Source organism: Dasypus novemcinctus, chromosome 9, assembly GCF_030445035.2.
Source record: "Dasypus novemcinctus isolate mDasNov1 chromosome 9, mDasNov1.1.hap2, whole genome shotgun sequence".
NCBI classification, from domain to species: Eukaryota; Metazoa; Chordata; class Mammalia; order Cingulata; family Dasypodidae; genus Dasypus; species Dasypus novemcinctus.
In genome coordinates, this window is record NC_080681.1 from 115,075,889 (window position 1) to 115,101,587 (window position 25,699).

General features: G+C 48.9%; 1 protein-coding gene across 12 annotated transcripts in view; it reads left to right on the top strand.

Annotated features, from left to right (window-relative positions):
- The window catches only part of TMCO4 (transmembrane and coiled-coil domains 4), a 100,500-nt gene that overhangs the window by 11,655 nt on the left and 63,146 nt on the right, over positions 1-25,699 (top strand). For all 12 annotated transcript variants that reach the window (XM_023588820.3, XM_058304247.2, XM_071217747.1 and 9 more), the window contains 3 exons: positions 7,280-7,454; positions 8,997-9,024; positions 23,312-23,444. In XM_023588820.3, coding sequence (XP_023444588.1) covers positions 7,280-7,454; positions 8,997-9,024; positions 23,312-23,444 — 336 coding nt within the window. The remainder of the gene's footprint in view (positions 1-7,279; positions 7,455-8,996; positions 9,025-23,311; positions 23,445-25,699) is intronic.

Genomic DNA, 25,699 nt, shown 5'->3' on the forward strand with positions numbered 1-25,699 from the left:
GGCCCCAAGGAGGAGAAGAAACCATCATCTTAAGAAAGACTCTCAGACTTTGAAGTCTAATGGAGTGTGGGCTGCAGGTTTTCAGATCTGTAGGGGACCCTGTGACTCATGTTTCTTCCTTCCTTAATTCTCCTTCTGGTAATGCAAATGTTTATCCTATGTCTGTCCCTTTGTATTTTGGAAGCAGATAAATTGTTTTGTAAGTTTCACAACCAGAGGGGACCTTGCGCCAAGACCAACTGTAGTTCTATAAACTGATCGTGATGTGATTTTGTACTTAATATTGTTACTGATTTAAGGCTTTTTAAAAAAATATTGTAATGTCTTTTTTGGAATTCACAGGGTGGAGTGTAGCAATTTGATATTTTTTATGAATTCCAAAAACACATTTGATTATGTTTGTAAACTGATCTGTTTCTCTTGGCATGATACTCTTTGACTCTATTCATTTCCAAGGTTTTATGTTTACTTGATTAACTCAAGATTAGGACTTTGATTCAACTATGTCATTAGGGTGACTCAGGGTTGAGTCCCCACTCCCTTGGTGGGCTATATAAATGGACACTAACTCAAGAAGAGACACAGAAGAAAATACACAGAGGAAGGGAGCTCCATAGACATGGAAGAAGAGAGAACTTTAATCCTGCAGCCCCAGGAAGAGAGAGGAGCCATTCACCTGATAGTGGGCAGCTGAAGAGAACAGAGCAGCTGAGCCCTGTGCCAACCTACAACTGAGATCAGAAGAAGCTGAGCCCATGGAGCCTTAAGAGGAAGAAGGAAGGAGAGACCAGGTAGACATCACCCACCATCTTGCTTCAACACATGGCAACTGACTTTGGGTGAAAACTCATCCTTGAGTTAGACTTTTTTTGGGCCTTGTAACTGTAAGCTTTTACCCCAAAGAAATACCCTCTATAAAAGCTGACAGATTTCTGGTACTTTGCATCAGCACCCCTTTGGCTTACTAACACAAGTGCCAATAGATGGGTACTCTTTTTATTATTGAAACTGGGGCATCAGGGAAAACCTCGTGGAGGAGGTGGCATCCGGACTGAACTTTGGAGGTTGGTTGAATTTTGACAGTCATAGATGTGGGGGAAAGGCCAGGAGGCTAAAGTGGACCCAGGGGATGAGTCCAGGGGAGGGCTTCGTAGGCAGCTGGGGCGAGTGGCACCCCAAGTTCCAGGAACTCTGCGAGATGGGGCCAGATACACGACTGGCAAAGAAGCCTCGAGACAGCTCTGCAGAAGGCTGTGGATGCCAGGCAGGGGGGCATGGACTTGGGAGAAGGTGGGGAGATGTGGAGAGTCTGGAGTAGGCCAAGGATTTACTGGGATTTCTATGTTAAAAAGTTTTAGTCCCAGATGTGTATGGAACTCAAAGCCATGGGAGAGAGTAGTGGGCGGGGGTCACACCTCTGCCTTCGAGGTTTCCAGAGAGGAGAGCATTTAGCGGCAGGTGTGGTTGTCGAGGGGGGCTGGGGCAGTGACTGAGGGGAGGAGGGGAGGACAGATGGGGTTGGCTTGAGGGTAGGTTGAATGTGTGGGTGGGGCAGAGGGAGGGCTTCACTGCAGCTCGAAAGGGTCGGGTGCGGGGAGGAGCATGTGAGGAGGACAGAGATGCTGTTCCTGAGACCGGAGGCTGGGGGCAGGAGGTGAGAAGTTCTTCTACCTACTGAGTTTCAAGACCCCACTCCATGGTCTTCCACTGAGTCAAGTACCCTAACTTTGACCCTTGTTCTTAGCTGTTTTTATAGCTTTGTCTCCCTCACTGGACCAAATGGTTGGGCATGTTCGTCTTGAGAGTCACCTCCAGGAAGCCTTCCCTGAGTTTCCCTAGCCCCACCCATCCAGGGTGTTTCTCTACTTGTCTGTCCAGAGACCTGTCACTGCTGCCACCCCATTATCATCTAACTCTTCCCACACCCGCCACCCCTTTTCCATCTCTGAGTCCCAAGGGCCTTGCACACAGCTTGGGTAGCATAGACACTCAGTAAAGGCTTGTGAAAAGAGGGGTGGATAACCACTGGCCTCTATGGGCTTTGGACTTAGAGCTGGGATCAAAGCTCACCTCTGCCGCTTTCCAGTTGCATGTGTCCTCGAGCAGCTTATATACTTCCTTGAAGTGTCAATCTCATTATCTGGAGAATAGGACTACTAATACCCATGCTCAAGGGTGATTACAAGAATTAAATGTAAGCAAAGTACGCATACAGTTCCTGGAACTTAGAGAAGTTCAGTAACTGGTGGTAGTTGTTTACCAACTCTGTGACTTACTCTTTTTTCCAGTTTGCTCATCCATAAAATGGGATGATGCTTGAACTTACCCCTATCAGTCCGGGTATTTTTAGGGGGCCATAAATAACAGAATCTGATACTAAAAGAAATTTCAAAAAGAGGACATTTGTTTTTCTCTTTTAACAAGAAATCCAAAGGCAGAGAGTTCCAGGGTTGATTTAGTGCTTCTAAGGACCTTTAGGTTGGTTTCTTGGCACTCTCTTGGCCTTTCCTTCCTAATCACAGAATAGCTGCTGCAGCTCCAAATGGCACATTCTCACAGGACAAGTTCCAAGGAAGGAAGGAGGAGGGCAAGGATTCTTCGCAAACCTCTCATCAGAGAAGGAATATTTCTGGGAATACCTGAAGAAGGTATCCCCTTTGTTCATTGGCTAGATCCAGTCACATGTCCAAATCTCAGCTGGGAAAAAGTAAAGTCATTTGCCATTTTGACCTTCATCATGGGAGATAGCCTCTGCTGACCAGGAAAAAGGGACTGGGGAATCAATGCTGCGGAGAAACACCTGACAGTGTCTGAAAGGGAGACTGTGAGGAGGGAATGTGTTCATGGCCTCTGCAGAGCTACCACTGAATAAATGTTAAAAGTCCTCCTAATTGGGAAGCAGATGTGGCTCAAGCAATGGGGCTTCTGCCAACCACATGGGAGGTCCCAGGTTTGGTTCCTGGTGCCTCCTGGAGAAGGCGAGCTGATGCAACAAGGTGACACAACAAAAGAGACACAAAGAGAAGAGACAATGAGAGACACAGCAGACCAGGGAGCTGAGGTGGCTCAGGTGATTGGGCGCCTCTCTTCCACATGGGCGGTCCTGGGTTCAGTTTCCGATGACTTCTAAAGAGAAAATGAGCAGATACAGAGAGCACACAGCAAATGGACACAAAGAGCAGACACTGACCGCAAACAGCAAGGGCAGGAGGGAGGTAAATAAATAAAATAAATCTTTAAAAAATAAAAGTTCTCCTTATCAATAATGAAACCAACCCATGAACTCTCTGGAGGTTATAAAGTATCTTGGCGGATTATTCTGTTTCCAAGCAAGCTGGTGTCTGACTTGCCCCCTGCTCTGACCCGTTCCTGTGCCACGTGCGACGCCTCCCCTGGCTTGATAGCCCCTATCTGATAAACGTCCATGTAGGTGGAGAAGAGCTTCACGTACTTTGTTCACATAAACGTTCATTAGTTTGGGTCATGTGTCAGGCCCCTGTCTGTCACCACTAAAGGCACAGAAATAGGTAATTGCCCTAGGCCCACCCACCCCACATCCTCAGCGCTTGCCTTGGGGTGTTTCCTTCTAGAATGTGCTCTGTTGAGTATGCCAACTCCTTCCCTGTGGTTGGTCTCTGTTTTCTGGGGGATGAAACATATCCCCCCAAAACCCAGAATCCCTTGATTTTTTTTTTTAAGATTTATTTCCCTCGCCCTCCCCCCCCCCCCCCCCGCCCCGTTGTCTACTCTCTGTGGCTATTCGCTGCGTGTTCTTCTGTGACCGCTTCTATCCTTATCAGCGACGCCGGGAATCTGTGTTTCCTTTTGTTGCGTCTTATTGTGTCAGCTCTCCGTGTGGGAAGCGCCATTCCTGGGCAGGCTACACTTTCTTTCACGCTGGGCGGCTCTCCTTACGGGGCGTACTCCTTATGCATGGGCTCCCCTATGCAGGGGACACCCCTGCATGGCACAGCTCTCCTTGCGTACATCAGCACTGTGCATGGGCCAGCTCCACATGGGTCAAGGAGGCCCCGGGGTTTGAACTATGGACCTCCCATGTGGTAGGCAGATGCCCTATCCATTGGGCCAAGTCCACTTCCCCAGAATCTCTTTAAAGCCCAGATATGCTTCTGGTTTCAGTGATGTTGAGAAAACACTCTGTGCCAAGGGAGACTTGGTCCATGTGGGGTGTAAAAGCAAGCCTCCAAAATAGTTATCCATGCTGTAAGCCTCACAGATGCTGTTCCCTGCCATTGGTTCGTGTGTTAAACATAGAGAAGATGGATAGTGCAGGAGTCAGCAGCATTTTTTTTCTGTGTAGGGCCAGACAGTAAATATTTTAGGCTTGTGGGCCCTTTGGTCTCTGTTGCAATTATGCAATTCTGCCACTGTAGCCTCCAAGCAGCCAAAGACAGTATACAAATGAGTGGGCCCGGCTGTGTTGCACTAAGACTTTATCAACAAGAATGGGCTGTGGCTGTAGTTACTGTACATTATTTACTGTGATGGCCAGGAGGCTCTAGTTTGCAGATCCCTAGTGAGTGAGAGGAGCTTAGGACTGAGCCAAGAGCCCTGGATTCCAGGCGAGGCTCTGCCTCTTCCCTGCTGTGTAACCCTTATAAGTCATTTAACCTCTTTGCAGCCCACGTGCTCCATCACTTCAGCAGATGGGGCGAGGATGAAAGGGGATGCCGGATACACTTGGCCAGTGCCTGGCACAGGTGTGTGCATGGCCAGGTAATTGCTGGGGAGGGCGATTCTGTGCCCTGGTTACGCCTGGTCTCTGGCATCAGATACAGGTTTGACGCCTGGAGCTGTCACTTAACTCTGTATCTAGTTTCCTTATCTCTAAAATGGGGATAAAAATAGTACCACCCTCTCTCGCAGTCTCGTGGCAAGAAGTCAATGAGTCAGTGTGTGCCAGGCCCGCAGCATAAGGACTGGTGTGTACTTGCTCTGTAATTGTCTTTTGTCAACATAGTCGTTGACTTTTGTTTCTCAGCTAGACCACCAACCACACTGGAAGCTATTACCAAGGCCCTGCCAATCTGAAATGCTACTGATCATGTGATAAATTGCTGTGCTGGCACTTTACATATTTATTAATTCATTAATTTGTCCGTTTAAGAAACACATGCAGTGCTTTCTATATGCTGGGTGGTGTTCTAAGCATACAGCAGGTGTTAAGTTAACCCTCACAACAACCTATGAAGTAGGGCTATCATCATCATCTCCACTTTTTTACAGATAAAGAAACTGAGACACAGAGAGGCTAAGTAAGCTGTCCAAGGTCACACAGTTGGTGGCAGAGCTGGGATTTGCCCCAGAGTCCTTGCTCTCCCTCCACTTGTTATGAGATGGTTCTCTCGCCCAAGCTTTCTTCATGAACGTGGGAACAGGCAGTGCTGCTGCCCTTGGCCCTGAGCCCTCTGCAAACACGCTTGTCCCTAAGTAATGTTCACTTCCCTTAGACCTCCCCTACCCACACACACACACACACCCCTGCACTACCAGGGGAATTGCAGTAAATTGCAGTGGCATAAAAGATCGCAGCTGTAAGAGCAGTAGCCTGCATTTATTGAGGGCTTACCAGGTGCCAGGTGCTGTTTCCATGTCATCCTCCCAGCGATCCTATGAGGCAGGTACCATTACATCCCCATTTTATAGCAGAGGGAAATGAAGCTGAGAGAGGTGAAGTCAGGGCCCTGCGCCATTACCGAGGGAGCTGGGACTCCTCCAGGGCCACCTCTTAACCCCCATTCTCCACTGCCTCTTTTTGTCACTTTCTGTAGAAAAATAATGAGGCTGGCTAGCAATTACTGAGCATCTGCTACATGCCAAGCCCTGCTTCTGGGTGCTTTAGACCAGGGGTTCTTAACCTTTTTTGTTCCACGGACCCCTCTGCTAGTCAGGTGAAAACCACAGACCCCTTTCTACGTCCACACTATACTGTGTATTATTTAATAAATATATCACACCCACACCGACACGTCCCCACACAAATGATTTTTTTTCATTTCAATTCAAGCTCACAGACCCCTTGTTAAGAACCCCTGCTTTAGACATAGCATCTCATTTAATCCTCAGACAACCTTATAAAATTGGTCTCTCAAACCCATTTTGCAGACAAGGACACTGAGGCACAAAGAGGTCAAGTTACTTTCCCACATCCCCCTTCAGGCCTGCAGGACTTATACTCCGGCTGCTGGGGAGGTTGTCGGCACATCCCTGGCTGCCAGCCCCTCTCTGAGCTGCAGAGGGTCCCCTCACCCAAGGTTCTACTCCCTCCCTGGTGCCCGGCCTCTTGCCCCCCTCGGGGCAGCTCTGCGGGATCATCCCATCTTGAGAACTGCCCACGGGTCAGTGCCTTTGAGAGAGCACTGCAACCCGCTTTCCCCACCCCGCCCAGTCCTGCTTCTTTCCCCTCCCTCCTCAGGCCCTGATCCGTGCGCACTCCCTAATAACCTCCCGCCCAGAAATCCCCATCTCAGTGTCTACTTCCCGGAAGCCCGACCGGAGGAGCCAGGACTCGAACCTGAGCTCTTACTGCTCCCCTCAGTGGCCATTCAGGCTTCCCCAGCAGCAGGCTCCTGGCTCTAACTGCTTGGGCTCCATGGGGGCAGGGCTGGGTGGGGAGGGCTCGCCTCCTGAGGGCACTTCATGATCATAGGTTTTCAACCTCCACTTATTGATCACCTGCTGTGTTCACAAATGTGAACACGCCTAACCCACACATCCCAGCGCCCTGGGAAGCGTGCAACCCAGGAAGCCAGGGCATCTGTGTTAGGGTTCTCCAGAGAAACAGAACTGACAAGATGTGTGTGTGTGTGTGTGTGTGTGTGTGTGTGTGTGTGTGTGTGTGTAAAAAGATTAAGCATAGGAATTGGCTCATATGACCATGGGGATTGGTAAATCCAAATTCCACAGGGCAGGCCATAAGTTAAAACTCTGATCAAGATGAGGTTCAATTCCCCAGGAGAAGCTGGCTGGCTAAAGTAGAGGCAGAAATTATTTCTGACTTCTGAAATCCTCAGTTCTGATTTTAACTGTTTGGATGAGGAGACTCCCTTCACTGTTGAGGCATTGTCCTTTGCTGATTGTAGATGCAATCAGCTGTAGATGCAATCAGCTGACTATAGATGCTAATCCATCTGTGAAATGCCCTCACAGTAACAATCGGGCCAGTGCTTGCTTGACCAAACAACTGGATACCATAACCTCGCCAAGTTGAAATATGAAACTAACCATCACAGGATCTAAGCCAATGACTGTCTTTCAGCTCCTTCTGCACAGAATTTGTGACAGGCCTGGTGAAGTGGCTGGAGTTGTCTGAAGCCGTCTTGCCAACCATGACTGCTTTTGCTAGTGGCCTGGGAGGCGAAGGAGCAGAAATGTTTGCTCAGATTTTATTGAAAGACCCTGTATTGAAGGATGATCCAGTGGTCATCACTCAGGTATGTACAACCCCTGGGCTATGGCTGCAGAGAGTGGGGCTGGGAGAGAGTACAATAAATTCTTTCCTTTCAAGGTCAGCCTGAACATTGTTTCTAGTGGGGTGGAGTGGTTGAAAGAGAATATTTCATTATAATATTTTATTTTATTTTTTTTATTTTTTATTTAATTCCCCTCCCCCCCATTGTCTGTTTTCTGTGTCTTTTTGCTGCGTCTTGTTTCTTTGTCCGCTTCTGTTGTCGTCAGCGGCACGGGAAGTGTGGGTGGCACCATCCCTGGGCAGGCTGCACTTTTTCTCGCGCTGGGCGGCTCTCCTTACAGGTGCACTCCTTGCACTTGGGGCTCCCCTTCGCGGGGGACACCCCTGTGTGGCAGGGCACTCCTTGCGCGCGCATCAGCACTGCGCATGGGCCAGCTCCACACGGGTCAAGGAGGCCCGGGGTTTGAGCCCGCGGGCCTCCCATGTGGTAGACGGACGCCCTAACCATTGGGCCAAAGTCCGTTTCCCTCATTATTATATTTTATGATGAAAGGTAGTATTTCATTTAATATTTTATGATGATTATAGCTGTTGAATTATGGGATATTTGCTATTTAATACTTACGTGTCACTTACTAAGTGCTAGTACCTGTACAAATATCAACTCATTTAATTCTCAAAGCAACTTTAACAAGTAGGTAGTATGCTCATTCTCATTTTATAGATGAGAAAAATGAGGCATCAAGAGGTTAAGTAGGGAAACAGACTTGACCCAATGGATAGGGCGACCACCTACCACATGAAAGATCCGCGGTTCAAACCCAGGACCTCCTTGACCCGTGTGGAGCTGGCCCATGCGCAGTGCTGATGCGCACAAGGAGTGCCCTGCCACACAGGGGTGTCCCCCATGTAGCAGAGCCCTACGCACAAGGAGTGCGCCCCATAAGGAGAGCTGCCCGGCACGAAAGAGAGTACAGCCTGCCCAGGAATGGCGCTGCACACATGGAGAGCTGACATGGCAAGATGACGCAACAAAAAGAAACACAGATTCCCAGTGCCGCTCATAACGATAGAAGCGGTCACAGAAGAACACACTGCAAAGGGACACAGAAAGCAGACAACCAGTGGGTTGGGGGGGAAGGGGAGAGAAATAAATAAAAATAAATCTTAAAAAAAAAAGGTTAAGTAACTTGCCCAAGATCACCCAGCTGAGCGTCTGAGCAGACAGTCTGACTCCAGAGCCTGTGTTCCTAACCATTGCTGTTTACTCCGCACCCTTGGGCATGTCACTCACTTGCTCTGTGTGCACTTAAAGCAGGCAGGAGCTTGTGAGGTGGACTTTCTGTGGGGCAAATGTGTAGATTTAAAACAGCCCCTTCCCCTCAGTCACCTTCTGTCCTCTTTTCCTCATTTATTTCACTACCCGAGATTCTCACATAGTTAGTGATTTGCTTGGTGTTTGTCTCTCTCACCACTGAAATGAAGGGCTCCCACTTAGGAGTCAGTGATGAGCAGCCTAGTTGCATATCAGTTTATCACTAATCCATGTTCCCTTTTCCCCCAGGATCTTCTGAGCTTCTCACTCAAAGATGGTAAGTTGATTTCCTACACTTTGTCAGTTGGGACACCCATCATCTTCCCTGGCCAGTGAAGTCAGCAAGACATGCCACCACCTGCAGCCTGGCCCCCAGGTTCTTTTTGGTTCAAGGAAGGAATGGGACCCCAATATAATTAGGGAGCTGGGGATCACCTCAGTCGGCCCTGGGCTGGGCAGTGCTTATTAGCATTTGTTTCGTATATTCCTCTCCACGGCCCAGTGGTTTTACCTCCTGAGTAGCTCTCAAATCTGGCCGCTTCCTCCATCTCCACCCTCCACCCTGGCGCGAGCCCCCATCCTCCCTCTCGTGGACGACAGCAGGATGCCTGGCCTCCCTGCAATGGGGTGGCCTTTTAAGCGCAGAGCTGGCCTCTTTGGCTCCCTGTTCAATACCTGCCAGTGGGTCCTGCTGCACAGGAGGGAGACCTGAATCCTGCCCACCTCCAGCCTTGTCCCGCTTTGTTCCCCACCACTCAGTGGGGCTCAGCCCACACTGGTCCCTTGCAGCCCCTCCAGGTACTGTGCTCTCTCCAGTGGAAAGCTCTTCTTGCATCTCCTTGCCCACTTGCCTTTTGCTTTTCCTTCATCTCTCTGCTCAGTCATACTTCCCCAGGGAAGCTTTCCTGGCCCCCTGACTTTTTCCATCTAGTTTTGTGATTCTTTGATTGGTAATCGGCTCCCCCACCAGAGAGCATGCTCCCCGTGCTCAGGGATGCCTGGTTTCGCCACGGGGTTCCTTTTCCAAACCCGACACCCGGCACACAGCGTACTGTTAGTGAATACACATTACCATTGAATGAATTAATGAGATCGAACTTACTGCCCTGTTTATAGATGAGAAAGGGTAAGCTGCCCAGCCAGGGTTCTTAGGAAGTGGCGGTGTGATAGCCCACATAGCAGTTTCCCATGGCTGCCATAACAGTTTATTCATCTTGTGGTTTAGGAGGCCAGAAGACCAAAATCAAGAGAGCAGCAGGGCTGCCCTCCCTCTGGAGATTCTAGGGGAGAATCCTTCCTGGCCTCTTCAAGTGTAGGGGCCTCCTGGAGTCCTTGGCTTGTGGCAACATAACTCCAGTCTCCATCCCCATCTCTCCACGGCGGCCTTCTCCTCCTCCCCTCCTGTCTCTCCTCTGTGGGTCTCTTATAAGGACACTTGTCATTGGTCCTGGTAATCCAGGATGATCTCATCTTGAGATTCTTAATGTAATTACATTTATAAAGACCCTTTTTCCAAACAAGGCCATATTTCACAGGTTCCAGGATATAGACGTATCTTTCGGGGGGGTCACCATTCAACCACCCCACCAGGGTGAATTGCTGACAGACTAGTTATTGGGGATGGCGGAAAGAGCACAACCGGAAGGGATGCCTGCACTCGGGAGTCCTGGTTGCCCAGCGCCAGCTGCCAGTGCAGGAATCCTTTGGGAATCTTGGCATTTGCCTTCAGTGACCGCTTCATGCAAGGTGGTGGTCAGAGACCCCTAAAGGGTAGGGAGCTGGGGCTTCCTCGAGCTTCCACCGCAGGTGGTCTGCACTGCCCTTTGCATTCACTTGCTAATAAATGTTTATTTCATACAGTCAGCGTGGGCAGGGGTCACTGAGCAGTAGGTCGCTTTGCAACACGCCCCCCCCCTCCCAGGGCTTCTTGTTATGAGAACCATGAATATTCTTTATAATTCTCGAAGCCTTTGTTATTCAAAACAAGGTCCAGGTCTCCTTATTAATGAAAAAAAGAGAGAGGAAAACCAAACAAAAGGAAATCGGGTCTGGGGACCTGATGCCTCGGCATCTGGTTGCTGGTTAGAAGCACAGACCCTCAGGCCCTGCACCCGTGGCGTCAGGCTCTGCTTTTTAACAAACCCCCTGGGATTGCCGTGCACGTTAGTTGGAGAAGAGCCTTTCTAAGGCACAGCCCCCCAAAGTGTATTTTGAACCTACGCCATCCAAGCAAAGTGTTCGAACTCTCCACACCTTGGAGCTGAACGCAACCTTAAGGAGAGATTTGTCCGGCCTTGCTCTCAGGCAGGCAAGGCTTTCATTAACACTTCTGTTCAGTGGCTTGCCCTGGAGTTGGGTACACTTGCCGCCTACCCACCCTGCAGCACACATTTTCAGGGACTGAGCAATCTTGTATTTCATTGAAGAATGATTGTTTTGCTTTTTTTTTTTAACCCAAAGGAAGGAGAGAATAATAATATCACATCCTTTTAAATTATCCTGGAGTCAAGGGTTGTGTTTGCACAAATTCTAAGGAGGGGCCCAACACCTCAGCACAGAGAATCTAGTATTGTAATCAGTAGACTATTCTTCCTGCCCCCCAGCCTGCAAACTGCAAACTATCTTGAGCTCCTTTGAGAACTGGGACACTTCAGTTTCCTCCTTTCTATTGTGAGTGGCTTTGGGGCAGGCTCTCACAGCATAACTGGAGATGGCCTGACTTATGTTTTCTGCTATTTCCTGCCCTCGCCTTGCCTTCTAAATTTACATTGAGAATAATCACCACTTATTAGACACCTCTTAAGTGCTGGTCACTGTTCCTGGCCCCAGACAGACATTGTTTCATTTCATCCTCATGACCATCCTTTACCGTAGGTACTCCCATTTTACAGATAAGTAAACTGAGGCTCAAAGTGCTGAAGTCACTTGCCTAAGCTGGTAAGCAGCAGAGCTGGACATGCTAAAACAAGTGCTCTTGACCAAAACTTTGGCAGGTTTTATCACAAGGTTGGGGAACATAGAGGTGTTCTTACAGGACATGTCTCATATCTAAGTAATACCAGTTTCTAGTATCTGCGGGTACCTTTGGTTTAGTTGATAACCCTGCCTTGTGCGAGCCACAGATGAGTACTGCAGGTAAGAGCAGGCGTGGTTTCCACCATGCACCCAGGGTCCCAACAAGAGCAGGTGCTAGGGTTCAAAGGGTCAAAGAGGATGGACCTCCTCTCATCACGTAGATGGGGAAACTGAGACCCCAGGAATAGCTTGTTCGTGTCTAACTTCTTTTATCTGGTTTAAAGAAGAGCCAGCCAGGCACCAAGACTGGGGAGCATTTTGGGGGTCAGCCAGCCTGGGCATTAAAATTCAAGCTCTAACTTGGAAAGTTAGTGAATGTCTCTGTGCCTCAGTTTCCTCCTGTGTCAAATGGGAATAGCAATGGTCATTGCCTTATAGGGCTGGTGATGAGGATTAAATGAATTCATCCATGCAAAGAGCGCAGAACAGCTGGCATTCAGGAAGCAGGCCATGTCTGCCTGCTGCTGCTGTGGTGGTGCTGGTTAGTGGTAAAATGGGACGGCCTGGGGGGTTGGGGGGTGGGGCGCCATGATATGTTTACAGCTAGGTGTGACTGAGTAGAGTGGATGAGTTTAAAAAAAACGGGGGGGGGGGGGAGGGGACCTTGGGAATTAGGAGGCTTGATTCTCATCTTGTCTTTAAGACTCACTTGTTCTATGACTATGAGCAAACCTCTCTGAACTGCAATTTCAAATACAAATAAGGGGCAAGAGCCAGATGCTCCATTGAAAACCTTCTTTAGTCCTAAGAACTTGGTCAAGGGTCTTGTAAGGAGAAATCAGTCCATGGCATAGATGGGCTAGTTGACCAAGTTCTTTCCGACAAGCTCCAGGAGAGCAGGATGTTGTTGGCTTCTTCATGGTTTTGTATCCCAGCAGCTACAGCTCTGTCACATGGTAGACATTTAGTGTTTGTTTAATGGAGAAAGAGGTGGCCTCCCTTTAGGGAACCAGCTTAGATACTGAACAGGAGGTTTGTCTGAATCTGCTGGTTAAACCGTCTTGCTGCTGTAGAGATTGGTGAGATGGGGGCCTGGAGCAGGAAGGAGGCTCTCTGTGCTGCTGACTTTCTCCCTGGGGTGTGAGGTGGATGATTAGTCATGGACGCAGCCCAGGAGATCAACAAGAAAAGCTGCATTTCTCCAAACTTCCTGAAGGTTGACCTTTACGGACAGTTTTAGAGTCTCAGTCACAAAATGATGCCGTATTGGCAGCTGGGTGGAATCTGTGTGAGTGTGCTTATCATTTTCTTCTCCCCATCCAGCAGCAGCCCACGAAATTCTTTTCCCACACAACTGAAAAAATAAGTCCTTTATATGTTGAAGGTTAAACTCAGTATGAGCTGATAACTCAGGGTTTCTCACTCACAGAACTAGTGACATTTGGGACAGGGTGGTCCTCTGCAAGGGGCTGCCTGTGCACTGTAGGACATTTAGCAGCATCCCTGGTCGTAGCACTCCCCCCATCGTAGCACTCCCCGGTTGTACCTGAAATCTCTCAAGAAGTCGCCTAATGTCCCCTCGGGGCAAAATCATCTCCAGGTGAGGTCCACTGCTCTACGACCCAAGTATGGACATGTCAGGTAGATGGATTGGTTTGTAGTTATAATCTATTTTAGTTCAGGGGTTCTTAACCAGGTCCATGGAAAGATTTCAGGGGGTCTGTGAGCTTGAATTGAAAAAAATCAACTTATTTTTCTGACCTCTAACTGAAATCTAACATTTCCTTCTCTTAGGAATGTATGCAATAAATAAATTATGGTAGTGTTCCTTTCGCCTAACTGGCAAAGGGGTCCATGATAAAAAATAGTTAAGAACCTCTGTTTCTAGTTGATGTTCTGGGCCCTTTACTTCAGTTGTGAATTACTACATTGTATATAACTCTCAGATCAGCAGTTTTGAAGTAGGTACCATTATACTCACAGGAGAGGAGAGGAAGGCTCTGGAGGTTAAGCCAGCCACCCAGGGTTACAGTTCAAAGTAAGTTTCAAAATTCCATTTTAGGTAAAGTGAAGTGCACTGGGAGCCCTGCACTGGTGCCTGGAGCATGACACTGAATCATGGTTTTTGCCCTCTGTACTCTGTATCCAGAGGGAGGATCAGCTGTTGGCCATGGACCGGAATGAGACATAGCTCTTTACCTCAAACTTGGCTGTACCTTCCGACCTGGCCTTTATTACTGATTGCAAACCATCTTGCCTTTCTGATGAATCAGAAACGTGGAGGTTGGAGATACTGGTCTTTGGTCATGGTGAAACATAAATACTGTCACTGGTTGCTGGGTTCTCCATGGGTGTCTTCCAGGTTCATTTATTTTCACTATTGAAATGGGCTAGTTTATCCATTCAGCAAATCAGAACTGAGCACCTAGTATGTGCCAGGTATGTGCTTAACACTGGGAATATTTCTAATCATAGCTGATGCTTGTTGGGCACCTACTGTGTGCCAGGCATGTGCCAGGCTTGTGCTCAGCACTGGGAATAATTCTATCATGGCTGACACTCATTGAGTAGCTACTGAGTACCTAGCCCTGAGCTAAGTGTTTTATAGGTTCTAAATCATGTAAACCCCACAATGACCCTCAGACATAGATGCTGTTGCTGTTCCCATTTTGTAAAAGAGGAAACTGAAACACACAGAAGTGAAATAATCTGCCCAAAGGTCATGCAGCTGGAAAGTGGTAAAGCCAGAATTGGAGCCCAGGCAGTCTGCTCTCCTAACTGCTCCCCACCAGAGAGAAATTGAGACCTAGTCCATGTCTTCTGGGTGCTCATGGCCTTGCACACAGCTCACTTTAAGAGGGTTTGATGAGGCTGAAACCACAGGTGGGTGCAGCATGTGGCAAGAGCTGGAGGAGTGGGTGGTCCTGCTGGGCATCTGGGAAGGGGGAGTTCAGGGAGGGTCACGGGGGCAGCAGCCCCTCCCCCTGCCCTTTGCTCCAGTGACTGCTGGCCTTGAAGTAAGCTTGGAGCTACCTTAATTCCTTTAATTGCACCCTCCCCCCCAATAAGGCATAAGGAGCAAAGGCAGGAATCACCCGAAACAATTGAATAAAACTGTTTACCATGAGGGAGGTGGCATGGCATGACATTGGAAGCAAAGTATGGACTGTCTATTGTCATGGAAAAGAATTCACTTACAATGAAAAGAGGGATAAATAATTGTTCTGGGAAAATGTGTAACTAGAAAAGTTGGTAAATGGAGGGATGATAGTGCAGTGGACAAGGTAGGCAATATCTGAGCATGGCCTAAAAGAATTGGCCTCGGGCCCCAGGGAGAGGACAGACAAGCCACCTGTCCTGCCACCTGGCAGCCGCAGACAGCTCTCAGCCTCACCCCACCACCCTGGCTCATAGGCAGCTTCTTGGCAATGCTTCCCAGATAGGATTTGGTGGAATGGGAGGGTTGACCACTAAAAGAGCAGTACCAGCTACTGTTCCTGAGCACTTCCTGTGTTCCATCACATCCATCCTCTTATTTCCTCTCAGCAAAAGCCAGATAAAAAAGCCATTATCCCCATTTTACAGATAAAAGAAACTGAGGTTTTGAGAGTTTAAGAAACTTGCTTGACACTATTCAGCTAGTAGGTGGTTCAACCAAAGTGAAACTCCAGTCTGTGTGACAAGACTGAAGGTTCTTGCTCTGGGATCCTTTCCTTGATCTGGAAGGCAGTGCCCACAGCGAAGGGGAAGACCAGGCCCAGCCTTGGACCCCTGGCAGTCCCAGCAGCTACAAGGTAAACCCTGGGCCTGCTGTCCTTGCCCCACGTCCTCAGAGATGGGGCTGCTACCGGGAACAGGGCCTGATTGACTGGAGGCTGTACTGTCCCCCAGGGGAAGGTGGGATTCTCCCAACACCTGGGGATGCAGTGGGCACTTAGACCTGAGCTCCAGGGGTGCTGCTCGTCCTTCCATGCACGGGGCAGTGCTAGATGATGTGCAGCCCAGTGCCCTCTCTACTGTGAGCTGCTGGTGGGGGAGGGAGCCTGGAGATGTGGGCTCTGGCCCTATCTCTCATTAACCCACTGGGCAGCTGTGGACATGCCGCTTCCTCTTCCTAAGCCAGAGGTCAGTTGGCCTCCAAAGGCCCTGCCTGCCCCCACAGTGTGTGGTGTGTGTCTGGGGGGCCAGGCTTGCCGGACAGTTCCGGGAGGCTGGCACGCCCTGCCCCCTGGTGGCTGAACCGAGATCCCTGGGCCCCCCAGACCTTCCAAAGAACAGGCCGTCCAGATGATTGCCCCCTTTATGTTCACCTGAGCTTCATATCCCAGGGCTATCCCTGGGATTGGATGCACACCCCACATGCCCAGGTGCGTAAAAGGTAGGATTCACAGCTGACTACATGATACTGTCCTGGAACCCCAAAACTTAAGAGTCAGGGACTTGCCTTTAAAAGACAACCACTGTGGATGAGCAGAAACATTGGCATCAGATCATCCTGGATTATAACCCAAACTCCTCCACCCTCTCAGCTGTGTGAGGACGTGTCCTAAGCTCTGAGCACCTGCTCTTCTCTCATGCAAAATCGGCCTCATAACCCCCCTCCTCCTAGGAATGCAGGGCTCCTCCCGCACTGCCCAGCAGTTATGGGCTCCAGAGACAGTGCTTCCCTGCCCCTGCAGAGCCAGTGTGGGGCATGGTCTTGATCATGCCCCTCCCTTCCGTCATGGGTGTGCCTGGACCTTCTCAAACCCAAGAGGGCTCACCCTTGTACAGATGGAGAGCCCACTGCTGTGTTTCTCAGAATCACACCAGGGGCTTGTTAAAAGTACGGATTCCTGAGCCCAAACCCAGATGTGAATATCAGTTGCTGCCTGTGGGGCCAGGGAATCTGAATTTTCATAGGCTCCCCACATGACATCTATCCTCACTGAAGGTCTCAAGACCCCAACCCCCTGCCATACCATATCTGGATTTCAACTCCACAACATGACTCATAGATTCCTGTCATGCGAGAAAGTTGTAAGTAGTGCTGCTGAGGCAGCCGTTGAGTGGTTTCAAGTCCATTTGACTTTGGACTTGGGATGGCTCCTCCCTGTGAGGGGTAACAGGCACTCCTAGGCCATCCCCTAGATCTCTAGGCTGGAAAGGACCACAGCCCAGCTCTTCCTTGCTGCTGCAGGTGGGTTTCCAAAAGCCCTGGCCCAGGTGCCGGACTGGAATCTGAGCAGCCCTCAGGAGCAGCAGGGGTCGGGGGTGCGGGTCCCATTGTCAGCTCCTGTGGAGGCCTGGGAAAGACAAGGTCTGACCTAGATGCAAAGAGAGGCCAGGAGGAAAAAGCAGAGGCCAAAAGCAAGGGGCCTGCTTGGAGAGATGTGCATTTGAGAGACTGTTCTCCTGGCTCATGGCCTTGGTTCCTAGGTTGTGGATGAGGTCAAGGGCACGGTCTCTGGCCAGACTGTTCCCTTCACCACTCGCCAGCTGGGTGACCCTGGGCAAGTGACTTAGGCTTTTTGTGCCTCAGTTTCCTCTTCATTATAATGGAGACACTAATATATTACCTGCCTCCTTGAACACTTGTGAGGATTCAGTAAATCAATACATGTAAAGTGTGTAGCACTGAGTCTGGTCTAGAGTAAGCAGTAGATTAATGAAGCTTTTAGTGTTAATCTGATGGTTAATCATATGTTTCTGCCAGAAGGGGATACACATCTCATCCAGCATAATCATCCTCCCCCTATTTTGCTTTGAGGCAACGCTCCATTAACTCATTGATTCGTGCAGATATTAACAGACTGCTTTGTTGTAAACATGGGACCGGGTGCTAGGGATGTGCAGTTAATTTTGGAGCTTATATTCTAGAAGGAGAGACAGTAAACAAGTAGGAAAATTTTTAAAAATCTAGTTTTAAATGTGATAAGAACAAAATTGCTCAGGGCAAGGGAAGAGAAAGCAGTGGAAAGTGGTCAGGGCACACTTCTCTGAAGAGATGACATTTGAAGAAGGAATTGAGTGATGAGCAGATTTAGAATAGTGATCCAGGTGTTGTCAAAACTCTCACAAAGGGAAACTAAAGAGAAACTCACTGCCTTGTAAGGAATGAACCCACCTGGAGGAGAAAGTCCTTAATAGCCCATTCTCTCCACCATGTCCCCTGGGAGCAGGACTCGAGGGTACTGGAAACAGTAAGTCTTGCCAGAAGTGGGAAGCAGGAAGAGGTCTTTGGGGTTGCTTGGGAATGGTGACCCTTAGCATACACAAGACGGCTTCAGTCAGTCCATGAGCCAAAACACATCAGTTGTGCACCTGTTATTTGCCAAGCATTGCCCTGGGCACTAGAGAGATACCAGGGGACAAGGCAAAGGTCCCTGCCCTCATGGGACTGACATTCTGATTGGGAGAACCAGATGATAAACCTCTGCATGGATATAGCAGCAGTAGGAAATAGAGTGACGGGGTGCTCTAATTCAGGGAGGGTGGTTTCTCCAAGGAGGCGATATTTAACTTGCTTGACTGATGAGAAGAAGCCAACCAAGAAGAGCTGGGGGTGGGTTGGGGGCTGGTTACCAGGTAGTAAAAACAGCAAATACAAAGGCCCTGAGGCAGAAATGAGCTTTTCTTGGAGAAACAGATGCTGGTGCATAACCAGGGACAGGGACAGGTAGAAGGTGAGGTGAGAGAGAGTGGCAGGAAAGGGCCAGATAACATACTGGCTTACAGACCAGGGGAAGAATGTGGATTTTGTTCTAATTGCTTCAGGAAGCCTTTGGAGAGTTTTAAGTGGTATAAAGAATACAATCAGATGTACGAATTCTAAGAATCCCTCTGGCCGCTGTGTGGCAAATGGAGTGTGGAGGCAAGACTGATAGACCAGGGAGCTGCCTGGGGTTGAGCAGTGGCGGCCGCAGTGGTAGTGGAGATGGAGCGACGTGGTCAGACTCAGGATATAGTTAGGAGGTGGAGTGTCAGCATTAGCTTGTGAATTGGACCTTGGAGGTGGGAGAATGAGAAGAATCAAGAACAATGCCCAGGCTTTTGGCCTGAGCCCCAGAGTGGATGGGGCACCTTTTACCAAGACAGGATAGATGGGACCTCTAGAAGTGAGTTGACTACTGGCAAGTTGGAGGAGAGTCAATGTCCTGGGAACATCAGTGTCCTGGGTAGCCCAGGGCTTGTGCCCCTCCTCCCCCCCCCCCCCACCTATCACCTGACTTTACTAGAACCTCAGGGCCAAGACCAGCCATCTGGCCCTCAAGGTCCTTGAAATGACCCCTCCCCAAGGCTGAGGTTACAGAGCACCATGCCTGAGAGTAACAGGAGAAAGTTAATCATCTGCACACTGCAGCTAAATCACTGCAGCCTTGACCGATGGAGTATTAGCAGTTAATGATAATTGCCACCAATTAATCACTGGGCAAGGCTTTGTTGTTTTGCACAGCCCGATTATAACCCTGGTGCAATGGTCTGCCATCCTACCAGGGAGCAGGACCTCCTTTGTTCACAAAATTGTCATTGATCCAGTCACCCCAAGACACAGCATGAGTTGTCTGCTCTCCAGCACGTAGTCAGTTCCTCATCCAGGGAGGTAGCAAGGGCAGCTCGGCAAACCCAGACAGACCTGAGACCTCAGCTCACAGTGAGGACACCAGTTAAAGGAAGGAACTGAATTATTTTACAGGATCCGAAGCCTCCAAAGGTCAGGCCATTGGAGCTGAGCCACATTGCGTGTTAGCCACCGCTGCATGTTAGCCACTGCTGTGTTAGGATATTATTACTGCCCCACATTGTGAGGAGGCCAAGGCTGTAATAGTAGTGTCATGGACCAAGTCTTCCTATGTTATACTTAAATGAATCCTCACAACTTTGTGAAATGACTCTGATTGTTCCCATTTCCCACCGTGGACACCAGGGGAGAGAGAGGATGAGATTTGTCCAAGGTTCAATGAAAAATAGAACCACTATCCAGGCCTGTCAAGTCACTGATTGCACATTGACTCAACAAATTTTTACTGAGTACCATCTTTGGTGAGCTCCCTAGCACCACTCCAAGTATGAGGATAGAGCAGTGAACAAGGGTGCCCTTATAAAGTTTCAGACAGAGAGACACACACACACAAAGTAAATGAACATGATGGCAGGGAGTGGTGAGTTCTATGAGTTTAAAATGGCAGTTAAAGGATAGAGAATGAGGGGAGAGAAGGGAAGGCTGTTTTACTTACAGCAGCCAGGAAGGAGACACTGGAGCAAGACCCAGCACATTAACATCTGGAGAAAGAGTATTCCAGGTAGTGGAAGCAGGAAGTGTAAAGGCACTGAGGCAGAAACATTCTAGAAGGTGAAGCTAGGGCCTTGTAGGTCACAGGAGGGTTTGGATTTGGTTCTGATCATGACAGGCTTCAAGTCCACCTTATCCCCACAAAAAGAGAGTAAAGTGCTGGAGCCTTGACTAGAATCCCATCTCCAGACGTGGGAGACATTTCTGTGGTTGGGGAGGAAACAAACGGAGGCAGTTAGTGTCTAAGAGGGAGAAAAATCAGAGAGGAAAATCAGAAATGCAGTTCTATGGCTCCTACTCCCAAACCGAGGGAGGAATGCCCAGGGCATCTGTGACCAAATGCTGCTTCACACCAGTGGCTCTCAACCCTGATTGTCATTAAGAGACAGATTTCCAGGTCCTACCCCAGACCTACTGAATGGGAACCTGAGGAGTGGTGATCCTTGTGTCTGAGAGGACTCTTCAATAGCACCACTCCTTTTCCCACCAGAGAATGCAGAGGAGTCGGGGAGGGGAGCTTCAGTGTCAGCTGGTGACTGGAGAACATGGCGGCAGTTTGGCTGGTTGAGTGTGGTAATAGGGCACCACCCCAAGGGAACAGCTGAGCTTACCACATAGTGGAGTGGGCAGGCAGGTGGGTCCCGGAGAGAAGAGAGTGAGAGGGGTACCTGAGAGAAACGTACCAATCACCAATCGAGTGAGTCACACTCCTCCCCAGGGGAGTGGTGGGGAGAAGGGGAGGAAGAACAGGCAGAGAGAGAGGTCGGGGGAAAGAGGTTTCCACACACCAGGGCCCAGGAACCCCCTTTATGACAAGCTTCTCAGGTAATGCTACTGGACATAACTCCGGGTTTGGAAGTTAGCATTGCAGACAGCTCATGTCATGATAGGACCCCTAGGGAAGCTAGCACACAAGAGCTGAATGCCAGGTCCTTGCAGCTTTTCCTCTTTATCAAAAAGATCCCATCTGGAAGCCTGCCACAGTACTTGAATCGTAAAGAATTTTACCTAAAGATCAGAAGAGTTCATTCATTCATTCCCTGAATAAAGATTTTTTGAGCTCTTACACATAGGGGCCGGGGTTGCATGTAAAGATGAGTTACCTCATCTAGAAGAGCTTTTACTATGCAAGGGACAGAAGGCACCCAAAGGTGAGGGTGCTTCAGAAGGGGTTCAAGGAGGAAGTGGTCCCCCAAAAAACGATGCCCAAGTCCTAGTCCCTGAGATGTGTTAGTCTACTGAGCAGAAGGCACTTCACAGCTGTAAGTTATGGATCTTGAGATGGGGACATGAACCTGAGTTACCCAGAGATCCCATTGAGGTTCTTCTAAGAGGGAGCCTGGAGGGTCTGAGTCGGAGTAGGAGATGGGACAGTGAAAGGAAAAGTTGGAGTGATTCGAGGAAGGGGCCATAACCCAGGGAGGCAGGTGGCCTCTAGGAGCTAGAGAAGGCTAGAAAACAGATTCTCCCCTGAACCTCCAAGAGCACAGCCTTGCTGACACCTCAGTTTTAGGGTTTCTGACCTCCAGAGCTATAAGGAGATAAATTTGTGTTGTTTTAAACCACTCAGTTTGCAGTAATGTATTACAGCAGCAATAGGAAACGAATACAGCTTCCTTTGCATGAAGCACAGTTGTGTGTTATACTTAGCTCAGGACACATTGGCTCAGAGGACTGAAGTGGTTCTCCTAAGGCCCCTTAGATGGAAAGCAGCAGAGAGGGAATTAACAGCAAGACAGTCCACTTTGAGAGCCCCCAGGAGGTGGAAACCTTCACCAGCAGATGGGGGGAGCACCCCAGGGGGCCCAGCAACCCTCAAGGGCACATGGATGCAATGCAGCTTGGCATTCTTGGAGCTGAGGGAGGGGGTTGAGTCATGGGGAAACCAAGAGATGACGTCCATATGCCAAGCTAAGAGGCTGGCGTGGGTTCGGAGGGCAGATGGACTAAGGTGAGGACCAAGGTGATGGACCAAGGTGAGGACCAAAGTGGGGGGACTAGTGAATACTGGCTTGGCATGGTACCTTGAAGAGGTGCTGAGGATTGGGGCCAGGTGGGGCTGTGGGGGTAGGGAGAGAAGCCCATTGTCAGGGAGAATCTAACGGGCTTGGGGACATTGGGTGTGAGCAGGAGGGTTGTGGGGTCTCCCCAGGACTTGGCTTGGCATCCTGGTGGTGTGTTCTGAGATGGGCACCCAAGAGGAGGCACAGCAGGGCCCCTGTGTGGCCTAAGGTTTCCCCTCTGAGCTTCACAGTGCAGATGGAACCGGGTTTCACAGCTTCGGCTGGTGACAGAATCAGTCTTGGGAGAACAGGGACACTGCATAGATTTAGGATCCTATCCCTTGTTGTGCAAGAAATCCCTGCATCAGGGTTCACTTTACTCCTTTCAGATCCCCCACCCCTTACTAACCAGATATTAACCGATTCTTATGAGCTTCTAGGCTATGAAACCAGAGCTTGGACAGACTACCTTTTTTGTTAAACTTTGATAGATGAATTTTTCCAATTATAAAACTATGGTTTATTATGGATAATTTTGAAAAGTCAGTTAAAATTATAGTTGACATATTTCCTTTACCTTTTTCCTCTATGCACTATTGTTTTGTGTATGTGTTTTCTTTAGCTGAGATCCTATGCCATATTATCAAGAAAATTTTCTATTTGTTTTTAAATTTTGTTTTATTTCATAAGCATGTTTTCTGTTATTACACTTTGGGAATCGTTTTCCTTGGCTGTCTGGTTTTTTACTGGATGGATGTACCGTGGTTTACTTAACTAACCCGCTATTATTAGACCTCTAGATTGTTTCCAATTTCATGTTATATATGCATCATTAGTGCCTTATTTACAAAATGTTTTCTACCTTTAGGGTTGTTTTCTTAAGATTAGAATTTCAGAAATGAATTTCCTGGGGCAAAGGTCTGCACATTTTTTAAACGTTTTTGACACATGTTGTCACATTGCCCCCCAGGAAGTTCCCACCATGCACACTCCCACCAGGGATGGCTGCGAGTACCTGCTCTTATCGTCTCCTTAATAGCTTTGGGATTTTAAAAACTGCTCTTTGCTACCTGGTGAAAAATCACCTTGCTTTTGAGTAACACTATTTCTAATGGTTGTGTAGTATTCCATCCAATTGTTTAATTGTGCATTTCTCACAGGGTTGTGCTTTAGAATGTTTCTGGTGTTTGTGTTTTATCAGCTGTACTGCTGTGAACATCTCTGCGCTTAAAACCTAAACGGATTTTTTGCCTGTGCTCTTTCTCTCTTTTGAGGTCGCTATGATGCTCGGGCCAGAGTCCTCATTTGCCATGTCACCTCCCTGCTCCAAGTGCCCTTGGGGGAGCTGGATATCCTCGAAGAGATGTTCCTCGAGAGCCTGAAGGAAACTAGCGAAGAAGATTCTGAGTAAGAGAACCTTGTGACTGCAGCCACGCAGGCCAGGAGCCGAAGCCTTCCCCAGTGCATTTCTGCACAGCACAGCCCCCACCCCTCCCATAAGGGGTGGTACAGGGAGGTGGGAGGAGCGAGAGTAAGCAGACCCGCTGTAGCCCTGACTCACTGTAAGACCTCAGCAAGCCGCTGCCCTAGTCCAGGTGCCAGTTTCCTTGTTTGTAAGAAGAGGGGATTGGGTTAACGATCAAGGGGCCTTGAATCTGTGATTTTAACATTCTGTGGCCCTGACACCCTGGTGTGGATGGTTTACAACCCTGCCCCATTCAATCTCAGGCTCTTGTGGCACTTATTCATGGACTGGAATGGCTCAAGGAGCCAAAGAGACGTGGGTTCAAATCCCACTGTCACACCCATCTGTTGTTGGATCTAGGAGAGGTGACCTACTTCCCCTAAGCTTCCGTGTTCTTATCTGTGAGATGGGACTAAGGATACTTCCCTCCCAGGGTCACTGCAAAGCATGAACGTGACTGTGTTCTAAAGCATTTGGCCCATCACGAGAGCCCAGTAGATATGAGTCCTCCCCCCGCCGTGTGCCTCCCAGTTGTAGGGCGGTTTTGCTGTCTGGGTCAGGTTAGGAGTGTATAGAGGGAACTAGGCCAGAGCTCAGCCCTTTGCAGAATGCGTCGCACAGGATCGACTCCCAGAGCAATAAATCAATCCCAGGCACAGCCTGATTGCCGGCTCCTTGCACCAGGCACGTCTCCCCAGCCCTGGGTTTGGTTCGGAGTGATGGCTTCCTCTGAACAGCCGGATTGCGCCGGTTCAGCCCAGCCGAGAGTTTGTCTTTGAAGCCAATTTCATAGCCAGGTCTGCCCTCCAGCCAGGGTTTGCAGAGCAGAGGGAGGGCCTGTTTCCTTGAGAAAGTAGGAAATTAGGTCTATTGAAATGACCTGAAAATACTTGCTTTGGCTTCCAGAGCAGTTTCTGTTTAAAAGAACACAAACAAAAAACCGTACATTCAGGGCAATCACCATAAATGCACAGACTGCCCAACTCCTTTGGCTACATTGAAAACTTGGGGTGTCGTTTATGCCTTGAAATGAAGGAACTTTTTAGTGATTTTTTGGCTATCTTATTGTCATTAAAAAATGTATTGCCAAGAGGGATTTGTTCTGATAATACCAGGAATGCCAGGTCACAGAAGATGCAAAGCAGATATTCTAACCTTTTCTGGGTAAATGCAGGCCAGCTCTACCACTTAACAGCTGTATGATCTTGGGTAAGATATGTAACTTCTCTGGGCCTCAGTTTCCTTGCCTGCAGAACGGGGATAATCATAGCACCCGCCACACACAGTTCTTGTGGGGGCTTCAATGAGTTTATAAACATAAAGTACTTGAAGTCGACCTGGCACAGTGTAACTCATCAATAAATGATATCAGTATATGATATTATTGATATTATTACACATTCCACATGTGTAATTTTTTATTCAATTTTAGAGACTTTGCAGGCCTCCCAGATCCTATCTGTGTTCTCCAGAAGGATCTTCTGCCCAGGGTAGTAGAAAACCATGACCTGGTTCTCATTCTGATTCTGGTGCTAACTCTGGGTGGCCTTGGGCACATCACTTTCCACCTCAGGGTACCAGTCTTTTCACCTGTGCAATCAGAGGATCGAATTATCTGTAGGTTTCTTTTAACTCCAAGGTTTTATGTTTCTGCGAAGTGAGCATATCACTTGGCAGTCTGAGGCAGTTCTTTCCAGCTGGGGCTCAGGATGTGAACCTACCTTCTGTCCTCGGGTCCCCATCCAAGCACTCAGGTCACCCTATTTGTTTGAACTTCACCTTTCTGTCCCTCACTTTCTTCATCTCTACCCTGGAGTCAATGGATGTGTCTACATCATAGGGTTGTTGAGAGGTTCCAGGTAATGAATGATCTCAGGTGCTGGGAGCAGCACTGGGCAGGCTCTCAGCAAGCATTCGCTAATGTGCTGCTGGATGTGTAAACAACAGTTGATACCAGTGTCACTGCTGCTGGCAGGATGCTGGCCCAAGACATCATCTGCCTCAATCCCCAGAACAACCTCCTACAGGGTTTCGCAGGTGAAAGGACAGAAAGTCAGAGGGTGACCCAGCCTGCCCACAGTCCCACGGCTGGGCAGGGGCAGGGCTGGGGTGGAAGCAGCCCTGTTGGATTCCATTACCCTGGTATCCAGTCCCAGCCTCCCTGCATCCCTCAGGGCATAGTTGGCAACCCCAGATT